The sequence below is a fragment of the Urocitellus parryii genome, chromosome 9, assembly GCF_045843805.1.
Source record: "Urocitellus parryii isolate mUroPar1 chromosome 9, mUroPar1.hap1, whole genome shotgun sequence".
Classification (NCBI taxonomy): Eukaryota; Metazoa; Chordata; class Mammalia; order Rodentia; family Sciuridae; genus Urocitellus; species Urocitellus parryii.
The window spans coordinates 5469078-5491581 of NC_135539.1; the positions used below are offsets into that span (position 1 = coordinate 5469078).

The 22504-nt window shown below is 46.3% G+C and overlaps 4 protein-coding genes across 8 annotated transcripts in view; 2 read left to right on the forward strand and 2 right to left on the reverse strand.

Moving 5' to 3' along the window:
* Nucleotides 1–3436, reverse strand: part of Hmox2 (heme oxygenase 2) — a 30316-nt gene extending 26880 nt beyond the window's left edge. For 2 of the 4 annotated variants that reach the window (XM_026385333.2, XM_026385334.2), the window contains exon 1: nt 3334–3436. The gene's annotated coding sequence lies outside the window, so the exon portion shown is untranslated. Of the gene's footprint in view, nt 1–1846; nt 1922–2629; nt 2780–3333 lie in introns of those variants that run through there. The other 2 variants (XM_026385335.2, XM_077802478.1) reach the window with 2 other exon arrangements.
* Nucleotides 207–872, forward strand: LOC144256924 (prefoldin subunit 4). The gene has a single exon (XM_077802787.1). The coding sequence runs from the start codon at nt 211–213 to the stop codon at nt 613–615; it is 405 nt and encodes a 134-aa protein (XP_077658913.1). The 5' UTR covers nt 207–210; the 3' UTR covers nt 616–872.
* Nucleotides 3437–11170: 7734 nt separating the features above from the next.
* Nmral1 (NmrA like redox sensor 1) lies at nt 11171–18032 on the forward strand. Its single transcript, XM_026385484.2, has 5 exons — nt 11171–11515; nt 13625–13863; nt 15050–15299; nt 16117–16307; nt 17767–18032. Exons 1-5 carry the CDS (start codon nt 11476–11478, stop codon nt 17944–17946), a joined length of 900 nt encoding a protein of 299 aa, XP_026241269.2. The 5' UTR covers nt 11171–11475; the 3' UTR covers nt 17947–18032.
* A 3662-nt stretch (nt 18033–21694) lies between these two features.
* The window catches only part of Dnaja3 (DnaJ heat shock protein family (Hsp40) member A3), a 29558-nt gene continuing 28748 nt past the window's right edge, over nt 21695–22504 (reverse strand). For both annotated transcript variants that reach the window (XM_026385337.2, XM_026385336.2), the window contains one exon: nt 21695–22084. In XM_026385337.2, coding sequence (XP_026241122.1) covers nt 22062–22084 — 23 coding nt within the window. In that variant the 3' untranslated portion in view covers nt 21695–22061. The remainder of the gene's footprint in view (nt 22085–22504) is intronic.

The following is a 22504-nucleotide window of genomic DNA, read 5'->3' on the forward strand; positions in this document are numbered from 1 at the left end:
TCTAACAACAATTAAAAAAAATTTTTTTTTAAAAGAAGGTAATTGGTGGGGCATGGCAGCACACACCAGTAATCTCAGAGGCTTTGGAGGCTAAAACAGGAAGATCACCAGGATCACCAGTTCAAGGCCAGCCTCAGCAATTTAGCAAGGCACTAAGCAATTCACCAAGACCCTATCTCTAAATAAAATATTTTAAGGTGCGGCCCCAAGATGGCGGCCACCATGAAGAAGGCGGCTGCAGAAGATGTCAATGTTACTTTTGAAGATCAGCAAAAGATAAACAAATTTGCCCGGAACACAAGTAGAATCACAGAACTAAAGGAAGAAATAGAAGTAAAAAAGAAACAACTCCAAAATTTAGAAGATGCCTGTGATGACATCATGCTTGCAGATGATGACTGCTTAATGATACCTTATCAAATTGGGGATGTTTTCATTAGCCATTCTCAAGAGGAAACACAGGAAATGTTAGAGGAAGCAAAGAAAAATTTGCAAGAAGAAATTGACGCCTTAGAATCCAGAGTGGAATCAATTCAGCGGGTGTTAGCAGATTTGAAAGTTCAGTTATATGCAAAATTTGGCAGCAACATAAATCTTGAAGCTGATGAAAGTTAAACATTTTATAATACTTTTTTTATTTGTTTAATAAACTTGAATATTGTTTGAAATGATAATTTCCCTTCTTCAAATGATATGGAAAGGAAAATTTTCTCTTTTTAAACTTTTCATTTATTTAATGGAAACTTGCCTATTTTCACATGTCGTGCTTATTTATTTTATATTTTTGAAAAAAGACAGTATTCATCTATGTATTTTGCATAACTGTTATATCAAGTTTAGGGGCTTTATGTCATGTTATTAAAATCAGTTAAGCAACCGTCAAAAAAAAAATAAAATAAAATAAATAAAATATTTTAAAAGGACTGGGGATATGGGTCAGTGGTTAAGTTCCCCTGGGTCCAATCCTCAGTACCAAAAAAACCCAAGAAATTTAAACTTTTTTTTTTTTTAGAGAGAGAGAGAGAGAATTTTTAATATATATATATATATATTTTTTAGTTTTCGGCGGACACAACATCTTTGTTTGTATGTGGTGCTGAGGATCAAACCCAGGCTGCACGCATACCAGGCGAGCATGCTACCGCTTGAGCCACATCCCCAGCCCCAAGAAATTTAAAAATCAATGTAGACCCAGCACAGATGTATGATATTGCAATTTTCAATAGACTTGAGTGAGCTAAAGTAATGAATACTGTGCTTTCTGTAACTCATCTCATTGTCATTTCTAGAGTAGCTCATATCCTGACTCTGGTGCCAATACACCTCAAAAAAAGGAAATCAGGTCAGACAATGAAGGAATCACAGGATTTCCCTCTTCACATCCCCAGTTGGATTAGGACATACAATGAACATGAATTTCCAAAACCTACAAATTCCCACACCCTCACCAGGGTTTTGGCTTAGAAACTGTATTTGAAAACTTCCAATTTCACCAAAAAAACGTGCAAATGCCCTATTGAACTGTGAATTTCTGGTAATTGAAGATTATGTCTTGTGATGTTTCTTGGAAAAAAAAAACTAGTTAGTAGACTTCTCCCCCTTCCCAAAGAAAGTAAATATTTTAATAAGAAAAACTGTAATCAAAGCACACTGGTTAGGGCTGGGGTTGTTGATCAGTGGTAGAGCGCCTGCCTAGCATGTATGAGGCATTGGGTTCAATCCTCAGCACCACATAAAAACAAATAAATAAAATAAAGGTAGTGTGTCCAACTACAAGTAAAAAAAAACATTACACACACACACACACACACACACACAGGTGACAGCTGGGTGTGGTGGCACACACCTGTAATCTCAGTTGACCTTGGAGGCTGAGGAAAGACGGCAAGTTTGAGGTCAGCCTGGGCAATTTAGTGAAACCTTCTCTCAAAAATAAAAGAGGTGAAGATGTAACTCCCCTGGATTATATCCCCAGTACTGCAAAAACAAACAAAACACACACACTGGTTAAGGCTGAGGGTTTAGCTTTGTGGTAGAGTGCATGCTTAGCATGCACAAAGCCCTGAGTTCAATCCCCCCTTTTTTAAATATTATTTATATATATATATATATATATATTTTTTTTTTTTTTTTAAACACTGGTTAACTAACACCATACCGGAAACTCAAAAGCACAAAGCCAGTAAGCTCGGGAGACTGAATACAGGAGGATCAAAAGTTTGAGGCCAGCCCCAGCAATTTAATGAAGACCTAAGCACTTATTGAGAGCCTCTTTCAAAAAATAAAAGGGCTGGGAATGTAGCGCCCTTCTGTTCAATCCCCAATACCAAAAAGGAAAAAATAACAAGAATGGAAAAACCCAGTAAGCTCATTTCCTTCTACTTGACAGGACAGTTTAGGGGAAGACCGCTTAAAATAATCCATTCCTAGTCTGGAAAACTTCACTTAGTAGAGTACACAATATCTGGAGGCCAACTACCAGGTTCAAGATCATCTGTCGTTGTATTCCTCGCGTGGGATGCAGGTCAAGTTACTTCACTGTGAATCTCTCCTTGAACCCATTTTGCAAGATGAAAACTATCATTTCACAAGGTTTTGGAAGGGGCTGACAGCAAGGGAACTTGCTCACCTGGAGAGCATCACACAGTGTTTCTTTGCATCACACTCTGCCTGTTGTGGTTTACAGCGCCATCAGATAACACAGCAAGGATGAAGAGCCAAGGGCCACAACGACCGGCCCAGCAGAACTCATTTAAATACATGACACAGACAGGCCTTGTGCAAAGAAGGTGCAAGGCACTGCTGGCAGTTTTTACTGGGCAATTAAGACACCCAGAGTGCCGTGCTTAGGAGGTGACAGGTGAATTGCCCGTCCAGACCAACCGGCTGCTCCTCCCAGTCCTGCACTCCGCACCGAGGCTGCCCGGGTCGCAGAGAAGCCCAGACAGCGGTCCACTGGGCACCTCTCGCCTAGGCAAGGCGCGAGAAGGCAGGACAGCGCCAGCGCCACGGTCGACCTCCAGCGAGGCCGCCGGCCGCGACCCCGAGGTCACCTCGCCAAGCACGCCCGTGACACCAACAGGGGCTGGGCGCCGCCGACACGTCGTCCAGATTCAGCGTCCACGGCTTCGGCGTCCCTTACCACTGCCCGCGGCCCGCCTCGGCCGCCTGCGCCCCGCTCCTCGAAGTCCCCCGCGCGGTGTAGCCTCAGGCCGGCACTGGGACGGAGCCCCTGACCGCACTCATGACTGCCCGGGCGAACTCCGGTCTCGCCGAGGGGGCGGCGCGGCCCGAGGGGTGGGAGAAAGACCCGGGACGGCGCGGGCCACTCACCTGCCGCGGGTCTACTCCTCGCCCCGAGCGTCCGCTCCTCAGCTCGCCTGCCAGCTACTCCCTCAGGCGAAGCCGACGCCGCCGCAGCCAAGCGGGCGGGCGCGAGGACGGCGCGACGTGCGCACGTCGCGCGGGGGCGGGTCCTGCGGGGGACACGCCCCCTGCGCGGAGCAGGCGGCACGTGGCTGCGCTTTCGCAGCCGCTGGGCTTAAGCTAATGGTAGGGTCCACCAGAGCGAATGTGTTAACAAGGGCGGATGCACTGGGCCACGTGTTTGTCTTTCCTGTTGTCTTCTAATCCTTTTATATCCGCTGGGTGTGAAAAACTGATGTGACTCTATTTTTGAAAAACCTGCCTGTATCTCAGAGCAGGGCCTGTCCAAAGTGTGTGTGGGCGGGGTGACCCTTGTCCTTGGAAACCCATTCGAAGGCACATAAGCTACCCTGCTGAGTCATTTGTCTGTACCAGATGTCCTTGACTCAGCAAATTCAAGTTCCTGAAAAGACCAAAAGAATGCTTGAGGCCTAATTCATACAATAGCAAAACTAATCCGAGTGAGACAGGGAAGATACCTGAAATACAAAGCCCTCCTCCCAGTTGTTTGGGTGATGACCTGATTAGGTCACCCTGCAAGTTTAGCATATACACTCTAGCAACACCTTGCAGCCTAAACCAATCAGTTCAAAGATATCCACCATTTGTACTAACCAATCACCCTTACCCAACTTGTTCCCACCAATGAATGCGCTAATCAATGTTAAGAGTTGTTTGATTTCCTTGCCGTTTGAAATGATTTGCTGTATGATGTTGTGACATATAGAGTATCTCCCAAAAAACCTATAAATTCTCACTGAACTAAGGGTCAGGACTCACTCCTCTGGACCACTGTGTCGGAAATGGTTGTGAGTCCAGGCTCAAACTTTATAATTAAGACTCTTGTGTGATTGCATCAGACTCTTGGAGGTCTATTGGGGTCCCATGAAACTGGCATTACAAGTGAAGTAAGGAGTCCATTCAGCGATGTGAGAACTGAGTTGTCAACCTTCTCGTCTCCTTGTGGGTCACTGGCTAGTTCAATATGTTAGCTATTCCTGTGCAGACCCACAGCAAAACATGTATGTGGATTCCGCCCACCTCTGCTATCAGTCTTGTATCTGGTTTCCGTTGGCCTTTCTCTGTTCTTCAAACAGCAAAACCAAATGGGATCCTCTCCTGAAAACTCTTTAATGGCTCCCCAGTACCCGCCTCCATCCTTGCCTTACTCTGAAAATCCACCCCCAGCCATCAGTCTACATGCTGTCACCATCTCTTAAGGCTCATCCAGAGCTGGACTCTACCTCCCTGCCTTCTCTGCTCCAGCCACATTGGTTTCCAGTACAGAACTGACTACAAATCACATGACAGCATTGGCAAAAATGTGGCAAATACCCAGTGTTCGTGGGAATTTACTGAGGAAGGGGGAACAATTTAACAAAAATCTATTAAAATTTAATATCCAATAATTCCACTTGGGGAAAGGAATTACTTTTTGAGGGGCATAGCTATCCAGAGGCACACTTTGTGACACCAAAGAGGCACAAGCAAGAAGGTCACTGCCATACATAAAATGATGCTCCTGTTAAATAAAAATTAAAGGAGGCCATTGTTTTGGACTAAGCTCCTGTACTAGGCCCCAGCAGACCAAGCTAAAAATCAAAATGTCCCCTTTGGCTACAGTTTCACTTTACTAAACTTAAAAAAAGTGTTTATGTATACTTCCAAGAAATTCAGCATAGGGATGCAGTGGCTCATGCCCGTAATCCCAGCGGTTTGGGAGGCTGAGGCAGGAGGATAGTGAGTTCAAAGTCAGCCTCAACAATTTACTGAAGCCTTAAGCAACTCAGTAAGACCCTGTCTCTAAATGAAATTTTAAAAAGGATTGGGGTTGCAATTCAGTGATTAATGAAAACATTAATTTAGGGAGATAACCAAATTTCCCTAACAGACCAGTTTCAATGGACAAGATTGAGATCCTTACCTAAAATGAAAATTCCCTCTGCCTTAATCCTTACTCAAAATGTAGCCTGAGGTGACCTAATGTTAACCAATCAGTTATTTTTCTATTGTTCTGTCTCCCTGTTACCACTTTACAAGGAAAGTGACTTTGAACTGATCAGTCTTTTTTTTTCTCCCTGCTTTCTTTAGTCCTTTACTGCTGAGCTCTTCAGAAAACTTATTCTATTTTATGAGATCAAGTTGTGCAAAATTCTAGAACTGAAAAGCCAAAAAGCCAATTAAGATCTTTAAACTAGGGCTGGGATTGTGGCTTAGCGGTAGAGTGCTTCCCTAGCATGCATGAAGCATTGGGTTCGATCCCCAGAACCACATAAACAAAAAACAAAGGAACAAAAATCTGTAAACTAAATCATTATAATTCAGTCTGTAACTGTGGTCTATTTTATACTTCAAATAAAGCCCTTGCTGTTCTGCCATTGCAACTTTTTTTTTTAACTTTTTATAGTCATTTTTTGTTGTTGTAGTAGATGGACACAATACCTTTATTTATTGATTTTTATATGGTGCTGCGGATCGAACCTAGTGCTTCATCCCAGTCCCATGCAACTTATTTTTAAAAAGGACTGAAGGATACGGAAATGACAACTCCCAAAACAGTATGGCCTGACAAGAGGGAGGGTGGAAAAGACAACACACTGATAACATTGATCCTTTCCCAGTGACAGGACAATCCCTGGGAAGGAGATGTCTATCAAGACTAAAAATGACAATCTCTGGGAAGGAGCTAAAACATCAATCCTTCCCCCAAATAAATCTTTTTTCAGTGACAGTACTAGACGTTCATCCTTGCCCAGTAAAAACAAATGTCAAATTCTCACAACCTGTTCGCTGAATGTCCAAACTGATATGTTCTGTTAACATCTGTCTTCAATGGTTAAGTCAGCTCCCAGTGTGTATCCCAGGTAAACTCGTACCTCCCCAGTAACTGGGGCCATTTTCTATCCAGAAATGCCTCAGTGCCTGATTGATTGACTCCGCTGCAGAATAAAGGGAAAGGAAAGCTTGCTGATCATTTTGAGGAGTCCCAGTGTGGTCATAATGGTGCCAAAACTGTGTTGGTAATTTTTTAACCTTTTTTTTAGTTGTAAATGGACACAATTTCTCTATTTTATTTATTTATTTTTTATGTAGTGCTGAGGATCGAACCCAGTGCCTCACGTATATGAGGTAAGTGCCCCACCACTGAGCCGCATCCCCAGCCCCTGTGTTGGTAATTTTTGTTACAAAGACAGGTTTTTCTCTTCTTCCTGCTCCTCCCTAATCTCTCCTGCTCTGTAATCTCAGGGGAAACAGGATCACATTTCTTTCCCATCCTAGGCAGATTTAACTGTCCTAGAGCACACACCCACCACAGGAAAGAAGTAATTCAAACTTGGGGATGGCACCCGAAGATCTCAGAATTGACTATGTGCCCAATTAATAAGTGAATTATAACTCTGTCAAAGAATTCATGGAATGTAGCCTTTGAACCACCTTAAAAAAAAAAAAAAAAAAAGCCCTTTGCTCCCCTAGATGGGCAGAATCACAGCCTCTGGGACCAGAGTCCCCTGTGCTTCTCCTTTGCTAGTAAAGCAAGAAAACTTTTTCCTTTTTCTCAAAATCATGTTCTCATTATCAAATTGGCATTTAGGATGAGGACCGAGCTTTTGGTAATAGGTCCTACTGTCACCAGAAGAGGTCTGAGGAGTTCCCAGAGAGGGGGACCTCAACTCAGGACCACTAGGGTTCTTGACTAAAGAAATGAATTTAAGGACACATTGGTTTGACACATAAACAAAAATTTGTTTAGGAAAGCAGAAACATTCAAGGAAGAATGCTGGCCATCTTGAGAGAGGCATTTTGGGGTCCTCAGCTCTTCCTTTAAAGGAGAGTTGGTGAGGGGTGTGTGTTGGGGTTTGACACTGGTCAGTGCCTAGAAGGTTTACTATTCCTGAAGGTGAGATAAAAAGGACTTCAAAGAATGTGTTATGCTGGGGAAAGGGGAGGGAAACTGGCCACTGCCTCATCTCCAGTTTATATTTTATTTTTGTACGGGAGATTGAACTCAGGGGCACTTAAACAGTGAGCCACATCCCCAACCCTTTATTTAGAAATAGTGTCTTGCTAAGTTGCTTAAGGCCTCGCTAAATGCAGAGGCTGACTTTGAACTTGCAATCCTCCTGCCTTAGCTTCTGGAGCCCCTGGGATTACAGGATGAGCCACTGCGCCTAGCTCATTTCCCATCTTGAGACAGGGATCAAAACAGAAAGGATGCTGGGCTTGGTGGCATACACCTGTAATCCCAGCAGGTTAGCGCAGAAGGCTGGGGCAGGAGGATCTCTGAGTTCAAAGCTAGCCTCAGGAAAAACGAGGCGCTAAGCAACTCAGTGAGACCCTGTCTCTAAATAAAATACAAAATAGGGCTGGGGATGTGGCTCAGTGGTCTTGTTCAATCTGGTTACCGCCCCCACAAAAAAAAAAAAAGAAAAAAAAAAGGAAAGAAAAGAAAAGAAAAAGAAAAGAAAAGAAAAAGAAAAAAACCAGAACCTTGGTTATTCTAAAATAAAGGTATGTACTCAGAGTATCTGAAGGAATCCATCTGCCCACTATGCACACAACCTCTCTTGGAGGCACAGTGTGGCTCTCCATGCTATTCCATGGCCTGCCACTGCCCAGGACCATGTGAACAATAAAATATCCGAGCCCCTCTACTGAGTCCTCCAAGTCTCTTCTTTGGGATCAGTGTACAGTATGCTGCAGCTCTTGCAGCACCGAGGTTGAACAGTGGGTATGGGAAGGTGTGTGGGATGACATCAGTCTGACCGTTTCAAGACAGTTTGTGGTGGCCTGGTTGTTCTCAGGGTCCTCAGGCTTGAGGTAGGATAGGTACAAAGGAGACAAACAGGAAAGTAAAGAGAGACTGCAGTTTAAGTCTAAAAGCTCCACAAACACCCTCACCTTCACCTCCAAGGCTGTTCTGTTCTCTGCTGTTAGCAAGAACTTGACACAAGCAAGGCCATTTTGAAATGTATCCTCCTCCGTCTTAGAACAAGAATCACCACAAAGTCACTCTGACTCAGCCTAACCTAAACACCACCAACACCATGCAAAGAAACCCCAGGTCTAGCAGCACAGAGAAAGGAAACTATTACCTGGGACTGAAATCCTGAAGACACAGAAGGTCACCCCTGGAGGACCCTTCCCTAATAATGCCCCTTTTAATGGCCTAAGTGCAAAAATCCCCCCAATCTCTCCCTCTCCTCTACTCCAGATTGTAAATGGAAGATGGATCTCCGTCTCCTGCCCACGCCCACAGATTTGTCCCAAATAAATCTGTTACTAAGGAGCCTCCTCTCCTGTTTTCTTCATTCAGTTCTTTCTTTACATCCTCCAGGCCTGAATTTCTTAAAAAGTCCAGTAAATCTTAGAGTACTATAAATCCAGTTGATTGGTTCCTATATAATTTTGTTGGTTTACAGAATGTATTTTTAGATTAATTAAAACAAGCCTAGGAAGAAGTATGGTTAAAGCCCCGTGGTATGGGTACAGTCCAAGTGCTATACTAAGTAACAGGCACCTGAGGATTTGGAGACCCAGACCCCCATGAGCTCCACAGTCAAAGAAATGGAGCTCATTAGCCTGACACCCACCCCTTATGTGTGTCAGGTTCACTATTTACCAGAGTTCCTTTAAAAGTAGCCTGAGGCCCCCAAAAGCATCTCCCCCTCAAGTGCTCGCCCTACCCTTCCCTGTGTGTATCCTGCTGTACTGTTAGCTTTTCCAAATAAATCTCACTTTTCTAAATAAATCTCTACACGTGCCTCTTTTGACACACCCAGAAATTCATTTCTGTGGTGTAAGTCAAGAGCCTCTGCCAGGGCTGAGAAGAGCTTCAGACCTCATCTGGTGACAGGCTGACATGGTTTACATTATCTGATCTATAGATAATGTTGGAAAGTCCCCTAAATTATGTTTCTATTTTTTTTTTTTTTTGTATTGGGGATTGAACTTAGGGGCCCTCTACCATTGAACTACAACCCCAGTCCTTTTTATTTTTTACTTGGATATAAGGTCTCACTAAGTTGCTTAATAACCTCACTAAATTGCTGAGGCTGGCCTCAAACTATCCATCCTCCTGTCTCAGTCTCCTGAGTTGCTTGGATTACAGGTATGAGCCAACTGAATTTGGCTTCAAAATGTTATCTTTCTACTTGTTCATGTTGAGTTGTTTAATGCATCCAAAAAGCAGGAAAGGACCAGGCACGGTGGTGCACGTCTGTAAACCCAGCGGCTCAGGAGGCTGAGGCAGAAGGATGGTGAGTTCAAAGCCAGCCTCAGCAAAAGTGAGACTGTGTCTCTAAATAAAATATAAAATAGGGCTGGGGATGTGGCTTAGTGGCCGAGTGCCCCTGAGTTCAATCCCCAGTACCCATTAAAAAAAAAAAAAAAAAAAAAAAAAGCAGAAAAGGTTTACACACTAGAATGACAGAGGGGGCTGGTTTCTTGACTCTTATGCACCGCTCCTCACCTAGCACGTGTGAGGCCCTGGGATTGATCCTTAGCACCACATAAAAATAAAGGCATTGTGTCCACCTACAACCAAAAAAATATATTAAAAAACAAACAAACAAACAAACAGGGGCCTAATGTTTTCTCTGATAAGTGGATGCTAATCCATAAGGGGGGGCATGGGATGAGTGGGGGAACTTTGGATGGAGCAAAGGCAGGGAGGAGGAAAAGGAGGAGGAAAGGCGTTGGAATGAGAGGGACTTCATTACCCTAGGTATGTATATAATTGAACGAATGGTGGAATGGTGAGACTCTACTTCATACACAACCAGAGAACGGAAAAATTCTGCTCCGTTTGTGTACAATGAATGGAAGAACTTTCTACTGTCATGTATAACTGATTAAATTAAAAAAAAAAAAAAACTTCTGGGTTATGTTAAATGCTAGATCACAATAGATCACAAGGAAAATAGCCTCAGTTTTAGTTTGATTTCCACCGTAAGTGCAGCGACCGGTAGGCTGCAGCATCCAGTAGGTGTTTAGAAGTCAACCAGCAAATGTTTGAAGCCTCTACCTTGTCCCACAAATCATTTCCGGTGCTAGGAATCAAGGGTGAAGGATAGACCTCCAGACCTGATCTGGAGGCACACACTTGTAATCCCAGCGGGTTAGAGGTTCATTCCACACTTTGGAATGAGCGAATGGATGAATGAATGGATGGGAAAATGAGTACTTTGAGCCACTCATCAATAACTTCACACATGCAGAATGACAGGGTGAACACAAAGAAATCGCACATTTCTGTTAAAAAAAAAAAAAAAAAAATCCCGTGCAAGCGGTGACATCTTCAAAAGCGAGTCAGGCCTGAGACAATGGTTTTAAACGTTTCTATGATGATTTTAAAATCGTATTCAAATATTGTTAAGATTTACTGCTGTTTTGGAAAATTTTGAGGTGGAAAGTGCTCAGGTTTTGACAGTCCATGTCCTAAATCCTTAAAGTAATTGACATTAAAATGAAAAAGAAAAAAAAAAAAAAAACGTAAATCAGGCAAATCGGGCAGACAAAATAGGGACTCAGGGCGGGCTAGAGTCACGAACCTAGATTTAAATTATCTTTAGGTGACAGCCAGGATTTGAAAATGCACAAAATTCACGCAAGATGAAGAGGCGAATTATCTTTTTTTTTTTTTTTTTCTTTTCTTGCTTTCCCGGGCTGGAATCCAGCGCAGCGCCTCCCGCCACGTGCGCCGGGGTCACAGCACATCTGCACCCCGCGGCGCACGCTCCGCGCGGGCTGGGGGAAGCTCCGGGGCGGGGGCCTGCTGGAGCGGCTGGAGCTGCGGGCGGCGCTGCTCGGCCCCTCGGGCGCGCGCGGATGCAGGCCTCAGCCGGGGAGGGAGAGGGGACCGGCGGGCTGCTGCTGGTGGGCGGGCCGGGGGAGGGTCCCCGCGCCGGAAAGCGCCCGGGGCTGGGGGCGGGCCTGGGCCTGGCCTACCTCGAGCCCCGCGCTGCGTTCGGAGCCGAGACCCTGCCCCCCCAATCCGGCGCCACTACCAACCCGGGCCTCTCGTGGTAGCTTCACTCCCGCTAGCGCCTCATGGACGCCAAGAAACTGGTGGTCGTTTTTGGAGCCACAGGTGAGCGAGGCACGAAGCGGGCCCCGAGCGCGCAGGGCGCGGAGGCCTAAGCGCGGCGCGGACGCGGGAGCCGGCTCTGGGGCAGGGGGGCGGGGGGAGGGTTCCGCGCAGGGGGAGGATTGCCTTGGAGTTACTTTTTAAAACATTAGCACCGCGATCCCGGCAACTCGGGAGCCCGAGGTAGAGGACTGCAAGGTGGAGACCAGCCAGGGCACCTTAGTAAGACCCTGACTCAAAATAGAAGGGTCTGGGGGTGTAGTTCAGTGGTCCAGCACCTTCGAGCAAAGTAACAGTGATGAGGGCGATGTTCCAGGCGGGCCTGTTGGCACACCCCTGTAATCCCAGTGACTCAGGAGGCTGGGGAAGAAGGATCGTCAAGTTTGAGGACTGCCTGGGCAACTTAGTGAGATTCCTTTCAAAATAAAATTAAAAATTCAGTGGCAAAGTACCCCTGGGTTCGATCCCCAGTACTTGAGAAAAAAAATTGCTCTAGATACCAAAATTAAATTTTCCCTCCCTACTGTTCCATCAGTTACCAAGTTTCTTGAGCTTTCTAACGGTATAGACTCATGCAAGTAGGTATAACTTTTTCAGTTGGTAGCATTGTATTTTGCTCGTACCTGTTTTTTTTTTTATTTCATATATATTTATTTATCAAATCCTTTTGTACTTTTTTTTTTTTCCTTTTTCGGTGCTGGGGATGGATGCCAGAACCTGGTGCATGGCAGACTAGCTTAGATCACTAAGCTACATCCCCCAACCTGAGGGATGGTTTTTATTTTCTACCTTTTGGTTGTTTTAATTTAATCAATTATTATCATTGTTTTACTGAGAATTGAATTCAGGGGCACCCCCAGTTGTTTTTTTAAATTTTTAAAAATTTTATTTTTGGGTACCAGGGATTTAAACCAGGAATGCTTTACCATATAGCCACATCCCCAGTCCTTTTTTTGTATTTTATTTAGAGATAAGGTCTTGCTGAGTTGCTTAGGGCCTGGCTAAATTGATGAAGCTGACTGTGAACTGGCAATCCTGCCTCAGCCTCCCCAGCCACTGGGATTACAGGCATGCACCACCACACCCAGCTCTTTTTTATTTTATTTGTTTATTTATTTATTTATTTAAAGAGAGAGAGAAAGAGAATTTTTCAATATTTATTTTTCAGTTTTCGGTAGACACAACATCTTTATTTTATTTTTTTATGTGGTGCTGAGGATCGAACCCAGCACCCCACACATGCCAGGCGAGCGCATTACTGCTTGAGCCACATCCCCAGCCCCTCTTTTTATTTTTGATACAGGGTTTGCTAAGTTCTCCAGGCTGGCCTCCAATTTGTAACCCTCTGCCACAGCCTTCCGAATAGCTATTGGGATTACAGTAGTGCACCACTATGCTAGGCAGTGATGTTTTATTTTTTAAACCAAAGGGTAGCTCATGACTATTGATGCATCATTTTATACAAGTGAAATATCCCATAGTTCATTTTTTTTTAAACTTCAGTATTTATTTATTTATTGGTGCTGGGGATTGAACCCGAGACTTTGAGCTTGCTCGGCAAGTGCTCAAAATCCACAGAGACAAGTAAATTAGTAACTGGCCAAGGCTGGGGACAGAGGAATGGGGAATGATTGTTAATAAGCATGAGCTTATTTTAGGGGTGAAAAAAATGTTCTAGAATCGGATGGTGGTGATGGCTGTACAGTTCAGTGAATATACTAAACACCACTTGATAGAGGTGAATATTATAGTATTATATCTCTCTAAAGCTGTTATTTTTAATCTTTTAATGAACATCATGCATGAAAAGATTTCCTGGGTGTTTCTTGCTGTGGTAACCATTCCCTTCTGGGCTCCAATGGCAGCTCCAATGCTGTTTTGAGAACCTCCTCTCCTACTTTTTGCCCCAGAAAGCCCAGATGGGAAGATGTGATGCTGGAGGTCTTTTTTTTTTTTAATATTAATTTTTTAGGTGTAGATGGACACAACACAATGCCTTTATTTTTATGTGGTGCTGAGGATCAAACCCAGGTCCCACCCATGCTAGGCAAGCACTCTACCGCTGAGCCACAATCCCAGCCCGATGTGGAGGTCTTTATGAACTCTTCACAGGTGCCCAGGGGGGCTCAGTGGCCCGCACGCTTCTGGAAGATGGGATGTTCAGGGTTCGAGTGGTGACCCGGGATCCTGGGCAGACGGCAGCAAAGGAGCTGAGGCTGCAAGGTGCTGAAGTGGTAAAAGGAGATCAGAATGACGAGGCCAGCATGGAGTCGGCCCTGACCGGGGCTTATGCCACCTTCATTGTGACCAACTACTGGGAGAACTGCAGCCAAGAGCAGGAGGTCAAGCAGGTGAGGGCAGGCAGGAGGGAGGCCAGGGTCAGGGCCAGGAGCAGCTCATCTTGGGAGCGCTCTATCCTAGCTGGTCCTGGGAGGCAACTCTGACTTGCCTTTCCCCTCTTCTTCATGCTGCTGTTCAAGCTTTGATGGGGGACCAGCCTTCTGGCACAGGAACCCTTGGGGACCAACCTCATCCAGCCACAGCACACAGTGGACAAAAACAAATTCCCTGGTTGGCATTTGTTCTCAGTCAGTAATCCTGAGAAACCTGTGTGAGTCACTGTATTAAGTGATTATAATCCAGGTGGTTTAAAACCACAGAAATCTAGCTCACAGTTCTAGAAGCTAGAAGTCCAAAATCAAGGTGTCCTTCAGGTCACACTCCCTCCAAGGGCTGCAGGGAGAATCCTTCCTCACTTCTCCCAGCTTCCGGTGACTCCAGGCCATCCTGGGCTTTGGGTACATCGCTCCAGTCTCTGCCTCCATCTTCCCCTGCCTTCTGTCTCCTCTCTTCTTGTCATTTAGGGACTATCTGCTTAATCAAGGATGATCTCATCTCAAGATCCCTAACTGCAAAGATCTTTTCTCCATTAAGGTCACATTCACAGTTTTCCAGGGGTGCAGACATGGGCATATCTCTTTGGAGGCCACCATTTAATCCTCTCACAATCTCATGTGGCAGGTGTCATGTTTTTCCAGTGGTTGGAATGTCTGCATCACTGGTCCTGGAGGTACAGCCAGTGTGTGGCAAGGCCTCAAGAGAGTTAGAACCTCAGCAGCTGTGCACTTAGCAGGAGCTGCAGTACCTCCGAGGTAGACCTCAGGTTTCTCCAAGGAAGTGGGCTGAGTTCCATGGACAGGATGGTCAGGCTAGCAGAGATTTGATGTGGAAATTGAGTGGGCCTCCTCACAGCCCAACCCACATTCCCTCCCTGAGCCTGGTGGGTTGCCATTGAGAGCCACCTGAATGATGTGGAAAGGTGACTCCAGAGCCTGGTGGTTCAGGCCTTACAATTTTGTGTTCATGGGTGTGTGCTGGGGGTAAGCATCATTCTGGAAGAGGGGGCTTCCTCTGGGATAGATGAGCCTAGCTTTTAGCCTCACAGATGTGGCAACTCTGGGATTAGAGCTAGGGTAGAAGATTGTGGTCAGGGACATGCATCTTCCTTTTAGCTTTGTGATTTCTCCTATCCACCAGGGAAAGCTGCTGGCTGATCTGGCCAAGCGCCTGGGCCTCTGCTACGTGGTCTACAGTGGCCTGGAGAATATCAGGAAGCTGACGGCTGGGAGGCTGGCAGCAGGCCACTTTGACGGCAAAGGGGAGGTGGAGGAATACTTCCGAGACATTGGCGTTCCCATGACCAGTGTGCGGCTGCCCTGCTATTTTGAGAACCTCCTCTCCTACTTTTTGCCTCAGAAAGCCCCAGATGGGAAGAGCTATCTGCTGAGTGAGTGCCCCTTCCCAAGCACAGTGAAGCAGAGTTCTGACTGTGAAGCCACAGGTGTAGAGAAAAGCAGGCTTACTGTCAAGATTGTTCTGGGTCCAAGTCCTGGCTCCCTCACATTGGGCCTGTGACCGTTCCACAGGAACAGTGAGGAAACCAACCAGTGGTACTGATGGGTGATTTCTCCAATGGGTGATTTTTCCAAGTAATAATAACTGCAGACAGCAGCACTGTTATTATTACCTCTTCAAAGAAAGGAAAGGGGGTTGGGAGGATGGCCCAGTGGTATGTCCTGATCCCCAGCATTGCAAAAAAGTATTTTAAAAGGAAGGTTTGGATGGTAGGGTTCAGTTGTAGATTTCAGTGGGAACATCTGGTCTTTTTTTGTGCCTGTTGGCCGGTCTGTAAATAGGGGCTCTGGCTTGGAAGGAACTTCAGGCAACCTACGTTCTGCCAGTTGGTGGTCAGATTAGAGCAGGATGCACTGGAGGCCAGAGTGGGTGGGGCCAGGTTCAGCTAGCCCCTCTTCACACTGAGTGTTAATGCCACTACCCTCATGTAAGGACATAGGCACTGCCAGGGAGCCTAGCCCACCTGGTAAGCAGAGTCTGGTGCCCGTAGTGGCCTGCTGTACCACCCTTTAGAGTTTGCAGAATTATTGTGAGAAGTTCACCTTATCAAGGATTCTGAGTTGGACTCATCCCCTCAGGCTCCTGGCATCACACCTGGACACTGACTAGTGCTGATATGTGTAGGTGCCCAGTAGACTAACTCTGGGCTCTGACCATGCCAGCATGTCTCTTTACCTACCACCCCCCAGACTTGCCCATGGGTGACATCCCCATGGATGGTATGGCTGTGAGTGACCTGGGTCCTGTGGTGCTCAGCCTGTTGAAGATGCCAGAAGCATATATCGGGCAGAACATCGGACTCAGCACCTGCAGACACACCGCAGAGGAGTATGCCGCCCTGCTCACCAAGCACACGGGCAAGACTGTGCACCATGCCAAGGTGGGCTCCTCCCTTCTGGGGTGGGTGAGGTCCCAGGTCTTCCCAGGCAATTCCACAGCCTCAACAGGTCCTTCTAACTCTCAAAGGGGCCTTTTTGGGTCTAGGGAAGTAGTAGTTAGGGCTCTCCCCACTCTGAGCAAGGCAAATCTAAATCCATTGTCATGGTTAACATGTTGTGCTGTTCCTGTGTGACCAGAATGAAATTTCTGGCTATGTGTTTTGACCAAGGATACAAATTTTCATAAAGAAAGGACAGTAGAAACCTAGGCAAGGCAGGCTAAAGACACAGGGCCCACTGGGCTTCTCTGTAGGACGTGTGTTGAAGGGGAGCAAGTGGGGAGGATAGAAAGGCCTAACCCTGTCCCTCTTGTCCTGCCTGGGTGGGCAGGAGGCATTCCCATCTCCTCCTCTCCCCACTGACCCTCAGGCTTCCTGACCAGACCCCTGGGTGCCTTCTTTCTAATGTTTGTTGTTTGCATTACAGAAGACATTAAGAAAATATGGGAAACAGTTTCTAGGACAAGTCACCCTCAGAGCAGCAATGGGGAAGTTGGGGGCCAGGTTCCCAGACTCAGTTTCAACATGTGAGCTTGGGACCTGTCCTGACCCCTGTCTGCTTCCTTATTTGTCAAATGGATATATTATAGCTTCCACCTTGTGCTGCTGTGAGGACTAAATGAAATAATTGATGTTAGGGCTTTCTTAGCAGAATGCCTAGTGCCTAGAAAATGTATATTAAGTGGCCATGTGTTATTTGTTCATTTAGACAGTGAGACTGAAGAGCTATATTCCCAGACCTTTTATTTTGAAACAAGATCTCACTAAGTTGCTGGCCTTAAACTTGTGATCCTCCTGCCTTAGCCTCCTGCATTGTTGGGATTACAGATGTGTGCCACTGCACCCAGCACCATGTATTATTTATTTTAAAAATATTTTTTTAGTTGCCAATGGATTTTTAACTTTGTATATGTGGTGCTGAGAATCGAACCTAGGGCCTCTCACATGCTAGCCAAGCACTCTACCACTGTGCCACAACCCCATTCCCACCATGTATTATTTTTTTTAAAAAGAGAGCAATAAAGGCCTGGGTTGGGTTGTTGGGTTGGCTGAGGAGGTAAGGTTCAGTTTGGGAGGGAAAGGAGAGTAGCTCTGGCTTTTAGGCATGGAAGTAATGTTGCAGACTTCTCATTTGGAAGGAGCCCAAAAGCTTTCATGAGTCAAGATCTCATGATCTTGAACAGTCTTTAAACTGACTAATCAGGTAGCTTTTGAGGAACTGTGGTTTCTAAACTTCATCTCTGAAGTAGAATGTTTTCAAGTGACCATGTGTTGAGGACCCCAGTTGGTGACCAAGAGGCTAGTAGCAGCTCTGGGTGAAGCAGGTTAGGCAGACCTTAGCCCACCTGCCTCCCTGGTGTGTTGGAGGAGGCCAGATATAGTAGCCTCCCTCTGTTTCCAGACAACTCCTGAAGACTACGAGAGGCTTGGCTTTCCTGGGGCCCGTGACCTGGCCAACATGTTCCGTTTCTACTCTCTAAAACCTGACCGAAACATTGAGCTGACCCTGCAGCTCAACCCCAAGGCCCGGACGCTGGATCAGTGGCTGGAGCAGCACAAAGGGGACTTCACCCAGCTGTGACCTACCCACTTTGCAGCCCCAAGTCACGAGATGGGAGGCCCAAAGGCACAAAATATTTTTTTCAATAAAACCACTGTTTTCACAGATGGCTTCCAAAAGAAAAAGGCTTTGTTTTGGGGTGGCAGCTGCTAGGACACAAACAGCATGAAAATTCTAACAGGAAGCATCAAATGCTTGAGTTTGGGGCCCAGTCTCTGTCCCCCTGCAATAAAAGTAACCACGTGGGGTCTGGCTGAAGGGATCGTGGGTAACTGAAGATGGAAATGTTAAAGTTAAGGCAAGCACCGAGCTAGGGGTGTAGCTCAGTGTTACAACATTGCCTACCATGTCAAGATCCTGTGCTCAATCCCCAGTGCCATGATAAAAAAAGTTTAGTCAAAGCAGGTGTGAGATGGGCTGTGATGGAGCACGCCCAATCCCAGTAGCTGAGGCAGGAAGATTGCGAGTTCAAAGCCACTCTCATCAACATAAGAGAGACCATAAGAAGTTTATCAAGACTCTATCTCAAAGTAAAACAATTTCTAAATATATGTATGAGGATGTGGTTTGCAGCAGGGGGTGGGGGTGGGGAGCCCCAATCCAGCGAGAGTGGCTGTGGATTCCCCAGGTTACCCCTTGGCTGTAGCTGAGAAACCACTGCCCCTTCACTCTTCACTCTCTAGGCATTAAGGCTGCAGGCCATGCCCTAGACCCCTCAGAACTGTTGACTTTTATGTGTGTATGCTGGGAATGAATCCAGGAGTGCTTTACCATTAAATTACATCTTCAGCCCTTTTTATTTTTAGAGATAGGTTCTCACTAAATTGCTTAGGGCCTGGCTAAGTTGCTGAGGCTGGCCTTGAATTTGTGATGCTCCTGCCTCAGCTTCTAGGGTTGGCGGGATTATCTGTGTGCTCCATCATGCCTGGCCAGAACTGTGGACTTTTTAATGTAAAGTTCTATGCTTTTTATTTATTTTTCTTTTTTGCAGTACTGGGAATGGAATTCAGGGCCTTGTGCCTGCTGGGCAAGTGCTCTACTGCCACCCCCAACCTGTGCGGGCAGCTGAACTTAAGATCGCTCACGTGAATTTGCAGGGACACCAAATAAAACACAAACACACTTTACCTTTTCACAAGCTTCAGGACGGCGTCTCTGCTCTTGGCCTCAGGCTCTCCAAAAGGGAGAGCAAGAGAAAGTCACGAGGCTAGCGACAGAGAGCGAGCACATTCGGAAGTGAGCTTTTATTGAGGGGACTCTTTGTTCTTAGAAAGTTCTATCTAAAAAAGGCCAGAAGGGGCAGGGTTACAAGGGACACATGAGTGTAACTCAACCCTCATGGGTAATGCCTACATCTGAAGATGCCTTTGCTCTCAGAGCTGGGACAACGCCCAAGTCACCACAAATGTAGTGATTGGTCAGAGCCCCTTGCTTCAGGACTGGAAGGCATGGGTCATTCAGAGTGGCTCCCCACACTCTACCACTGAGCTACATCCCCCAGCCCTATACAAAGTGTGTAAATGGCCCCCTTATGGCCCTTAAAGAGTCACACTTAGAAGATAAGTACCGATTTGATAAGCAGGAGTGATTGAAAATGCCTCTGTAAAGCTGTCCAGCTGCCATGGTCCATTTTCAGTGTGTCCACACTGCTGTTGGACAGGAAGGATGGTCAGTCTTGGCACAGATGGCTGGAAGATAGTTGTGCACTTTCACTGAGGGGTTCCAATGATAGGGAAGGATGCAAAGGCCAGTGAGTGGAACCAACAGGGCTTACTGTGAGGAGGGCAGCTCAGGCTGGAGACAGGATCAGCAGGGGCTTGAGTGGGGATGGGGCTGAGACCAACTGGCCTTGTCTACTCTGACTGCACCTTCCCTGGCCCACCCTCCCAATATTTTAGCAAACACTGACCATCTACTTCTGTTCCTATTCTCAATCCCCAAAGGCTCGGTGTCCTGGAGATAACTTTTTTGTGTGAGGGATAGAACCTGGGGGGCTTTATCACAGCCACACCCCCAGCCAGTTTTTATTTATTTTGAAATTGGGTCTTGCTAAATTGCTCAGGTTGGCTTTGAACTTCTGAATCTTCTGCCTCAGCCTCCCAAGCAGCCATTTTTGTATTTAAAATACATCTTCTTGCACCCCAGCCCAACTTAAAGGGAGCAAAGAAATCTCAAAACAAAACTCAAGAGCCACATAGAAATAAACCAACCCTAATCCTGGAAGCAGCACTTAATTCTGCAGTTGTTCCAGGGCCACTTTTCCACACCATGAGGGAAGGAGGCTTCAGCACAGCAACAATGGTGTCTCTAGCCAGAAATTCCACCTTCCTCTTTCAAAGACTCCAGACTTACACTTTCCAAGGACAGGATGTGAATTAGGCCCAGCTGACTTCTCCAGGAACAGACCTACACTTTCTTGAAACTCTGTCCAACCTATCACTGCATTCCCAGGGCTTGTGTAGTAGTCCCTGCCCACTGCACGTTCACAGCAGGAAGGCAATAAACACTGTTGAATTAAATACTGGCAAGTATCCAAGTTTACCAAATGTTACTTTTTTTTTTTTTTTGTACTGGAGATTAAACTGAGGGGCACTTAACCACATCCTCAGCCCTTTACTTTACTTAAGAGACAAATCTCTGAGTTGCTTAGGGCCTCACTAAGTTGCTGAGGCTGGCTTTGAACTCTTGATTCTCCTGCGTCAGCCTCCTGAGCTGCTGGGATTACAGGCATGTGCCACCATGCCGGCACCAAACTTCTGAGCCTGCCTTATACATGACTCTTACCCCATCTCTACCCAGCTCAGGGAATAATCCCAACACCTTCCTGTTCAGCCTAGACCACTGGAGCGGGCATGAGCTGTGTGCCAGGGACCAGGTGTCTGCTGAGTGCCAGACTAGTTAAATCATGATACACATTTCTCTTTTTCAGTACTAAGGTGAGCCCAAAAGGCACTCTACCACTGAGCTACCTCATAAGTACTTTTTATTTTGAGACAGGGTCTTGCTGTCCAAACTCAAAGAAATGACCACAATTTAGGTTTTAAATATCTTTTGCAGTAGACAATCTTATTTACATTAATACATAATCACTTTACATTCTTAAATCAGACCCTAACAAATGCTTTAATGTTGTAAATTATAAAGAGAAAAAAGGAAACTACTGAGAAGTGTTCTTCATTAACCTGCATTACGCTAGCTCTAGCTTGCGGTCCTTGAAATGCAGAAACCACAACATGCTACCAGCAGTGTCTAGGAACAGGGCGTTTGCTCTGACTGCACGGAGCGACCTTCTTGGCTGAGGTTGTGCTTTCTTCTTCAAACACGTAGGAAAAGACAATGATTCTCAGCACTGAGTAATCTGAACATGCATGTAAGTGGGGAAAACCAGGCCCCTGGGCTGACATGGCCTTTTGAGGTAAGGCTTTTTGAGTTACCTCAGTGAGCCAGGTCTGCCCAGCAGAGCTACAGCTGCCATGGCTCAGAACGGCAGGAGGCCCTCCACTCCCATTGCCCAGACAGCGGGACAAATGACGAGTAGAACCTCCAGGATCCTTTGGCCTTTCAGTGTGGCTGCCCAGGCCCCCAGCACCCACTTTCCAGAGGCTTGGTACCTTGAGGAATTAAAAACCAACTCCAAGAGGAGGGACTGATGTCTCTGCAGAGGCTGTTAGCGGAGGACGGTTCCTGGGGAGGCCAACCTGTCAAGAAGGACTTATTCTGGGACCTCTGGAGGTTTGCTGTGAGAGAAATTAATCACTTCACAACTTGGTACAGTTTAAGGCTTCATTTTTAAGCTGTGAGCATGGCCTTTAATTCTTTTAACTAACTACGATTTCCACATTTGATTCCAGATTTGAGTTTTAGTACTGCAAGAAGAGTCCAACTGCCTTATCCTGCCTGAGCCAAAAGAGGCAATTCACCTACCCATGGACAGGAAACTTCCACTAGCCCCTGGATGCTACATTTTACTGTCCAGGGGCTGTCCACCATGGCCTTTCCTGTAGAGGTGCTGTCACATGGTTTTGCTGTTGCCAGGCAGTCCTGAGGGCTCTGTAGGCCAGGTCTCAGGGCTGCTGTTCAGGAATCCTCCCATCTCTGAGGTGCCTTGGCCACCAGAAGAGGCTGCTGCTCCTGGCCTAGTTTCCAGTGGACCGTTTTCCTAAGCCAGGGAGACAAACAGTTATATGTCAGATGCCAGAACACATCCCTGTGGGAGAGCTTTCATTGACCTTTGGGAAGAGGCTGTGCAGACAGGGTCAAAAATCCTTAGCACCAGGGATGAGCATAAAAGTCTCTGTGTCCAGAGACACTGCAAGTGCTATGCCTACAGCAGCCCCCAGGTTTGCACAGTGCTGCACTGCCCAGGCAGGATGGGCAGCCATGAAAGGCGGGGGGGGGGGGGGAGTAGTGGAGGAGATCTGAGTTCTAGGCCTGGCTCCACCACAAGTTGTCCTCTGTGACCATGGACAAGCTGGTCCTACCACTGTGGGACAGAAAACCCCTGGGAGCTGGTGTAGGAGCATCATGAGGCAGCCTCCCCAAACACAAGCTCTCCAATAGAGTCTGAACTGAGTTCAAA

Bases quoted from the DNA above. Each gene is read 5' to 3' on its own strand.
- LOC144256924 (XM_077802787.1), top strand. From the start codon at position 211: ATGGCGGCCACCATGAAGAAGGCGGCTGCAGAAGATGTCAATGTTACT.
- Nmral1 (XM_026385484.2), top strand. From the start codon at position 11,476: ATGGACGCCAAGAAACTGGTGGTCGTTTTTGGAGCCACAG. The intron at 13,864-15,049 runs GTGAGGGCAGGC...CCTATCCACCAG, and splicing joins AAGAGCAGGAGGTCAAGCAG to GGAAAGCTGCTGGCTGATCT. The intron at 16,308-17,766 runs GTGGGCTCCTCC...CTCTGTTTCCAG, and splicing joins AGACTGTGCACCATGCCAAG to ACAACTCCTGAAGACTACGA.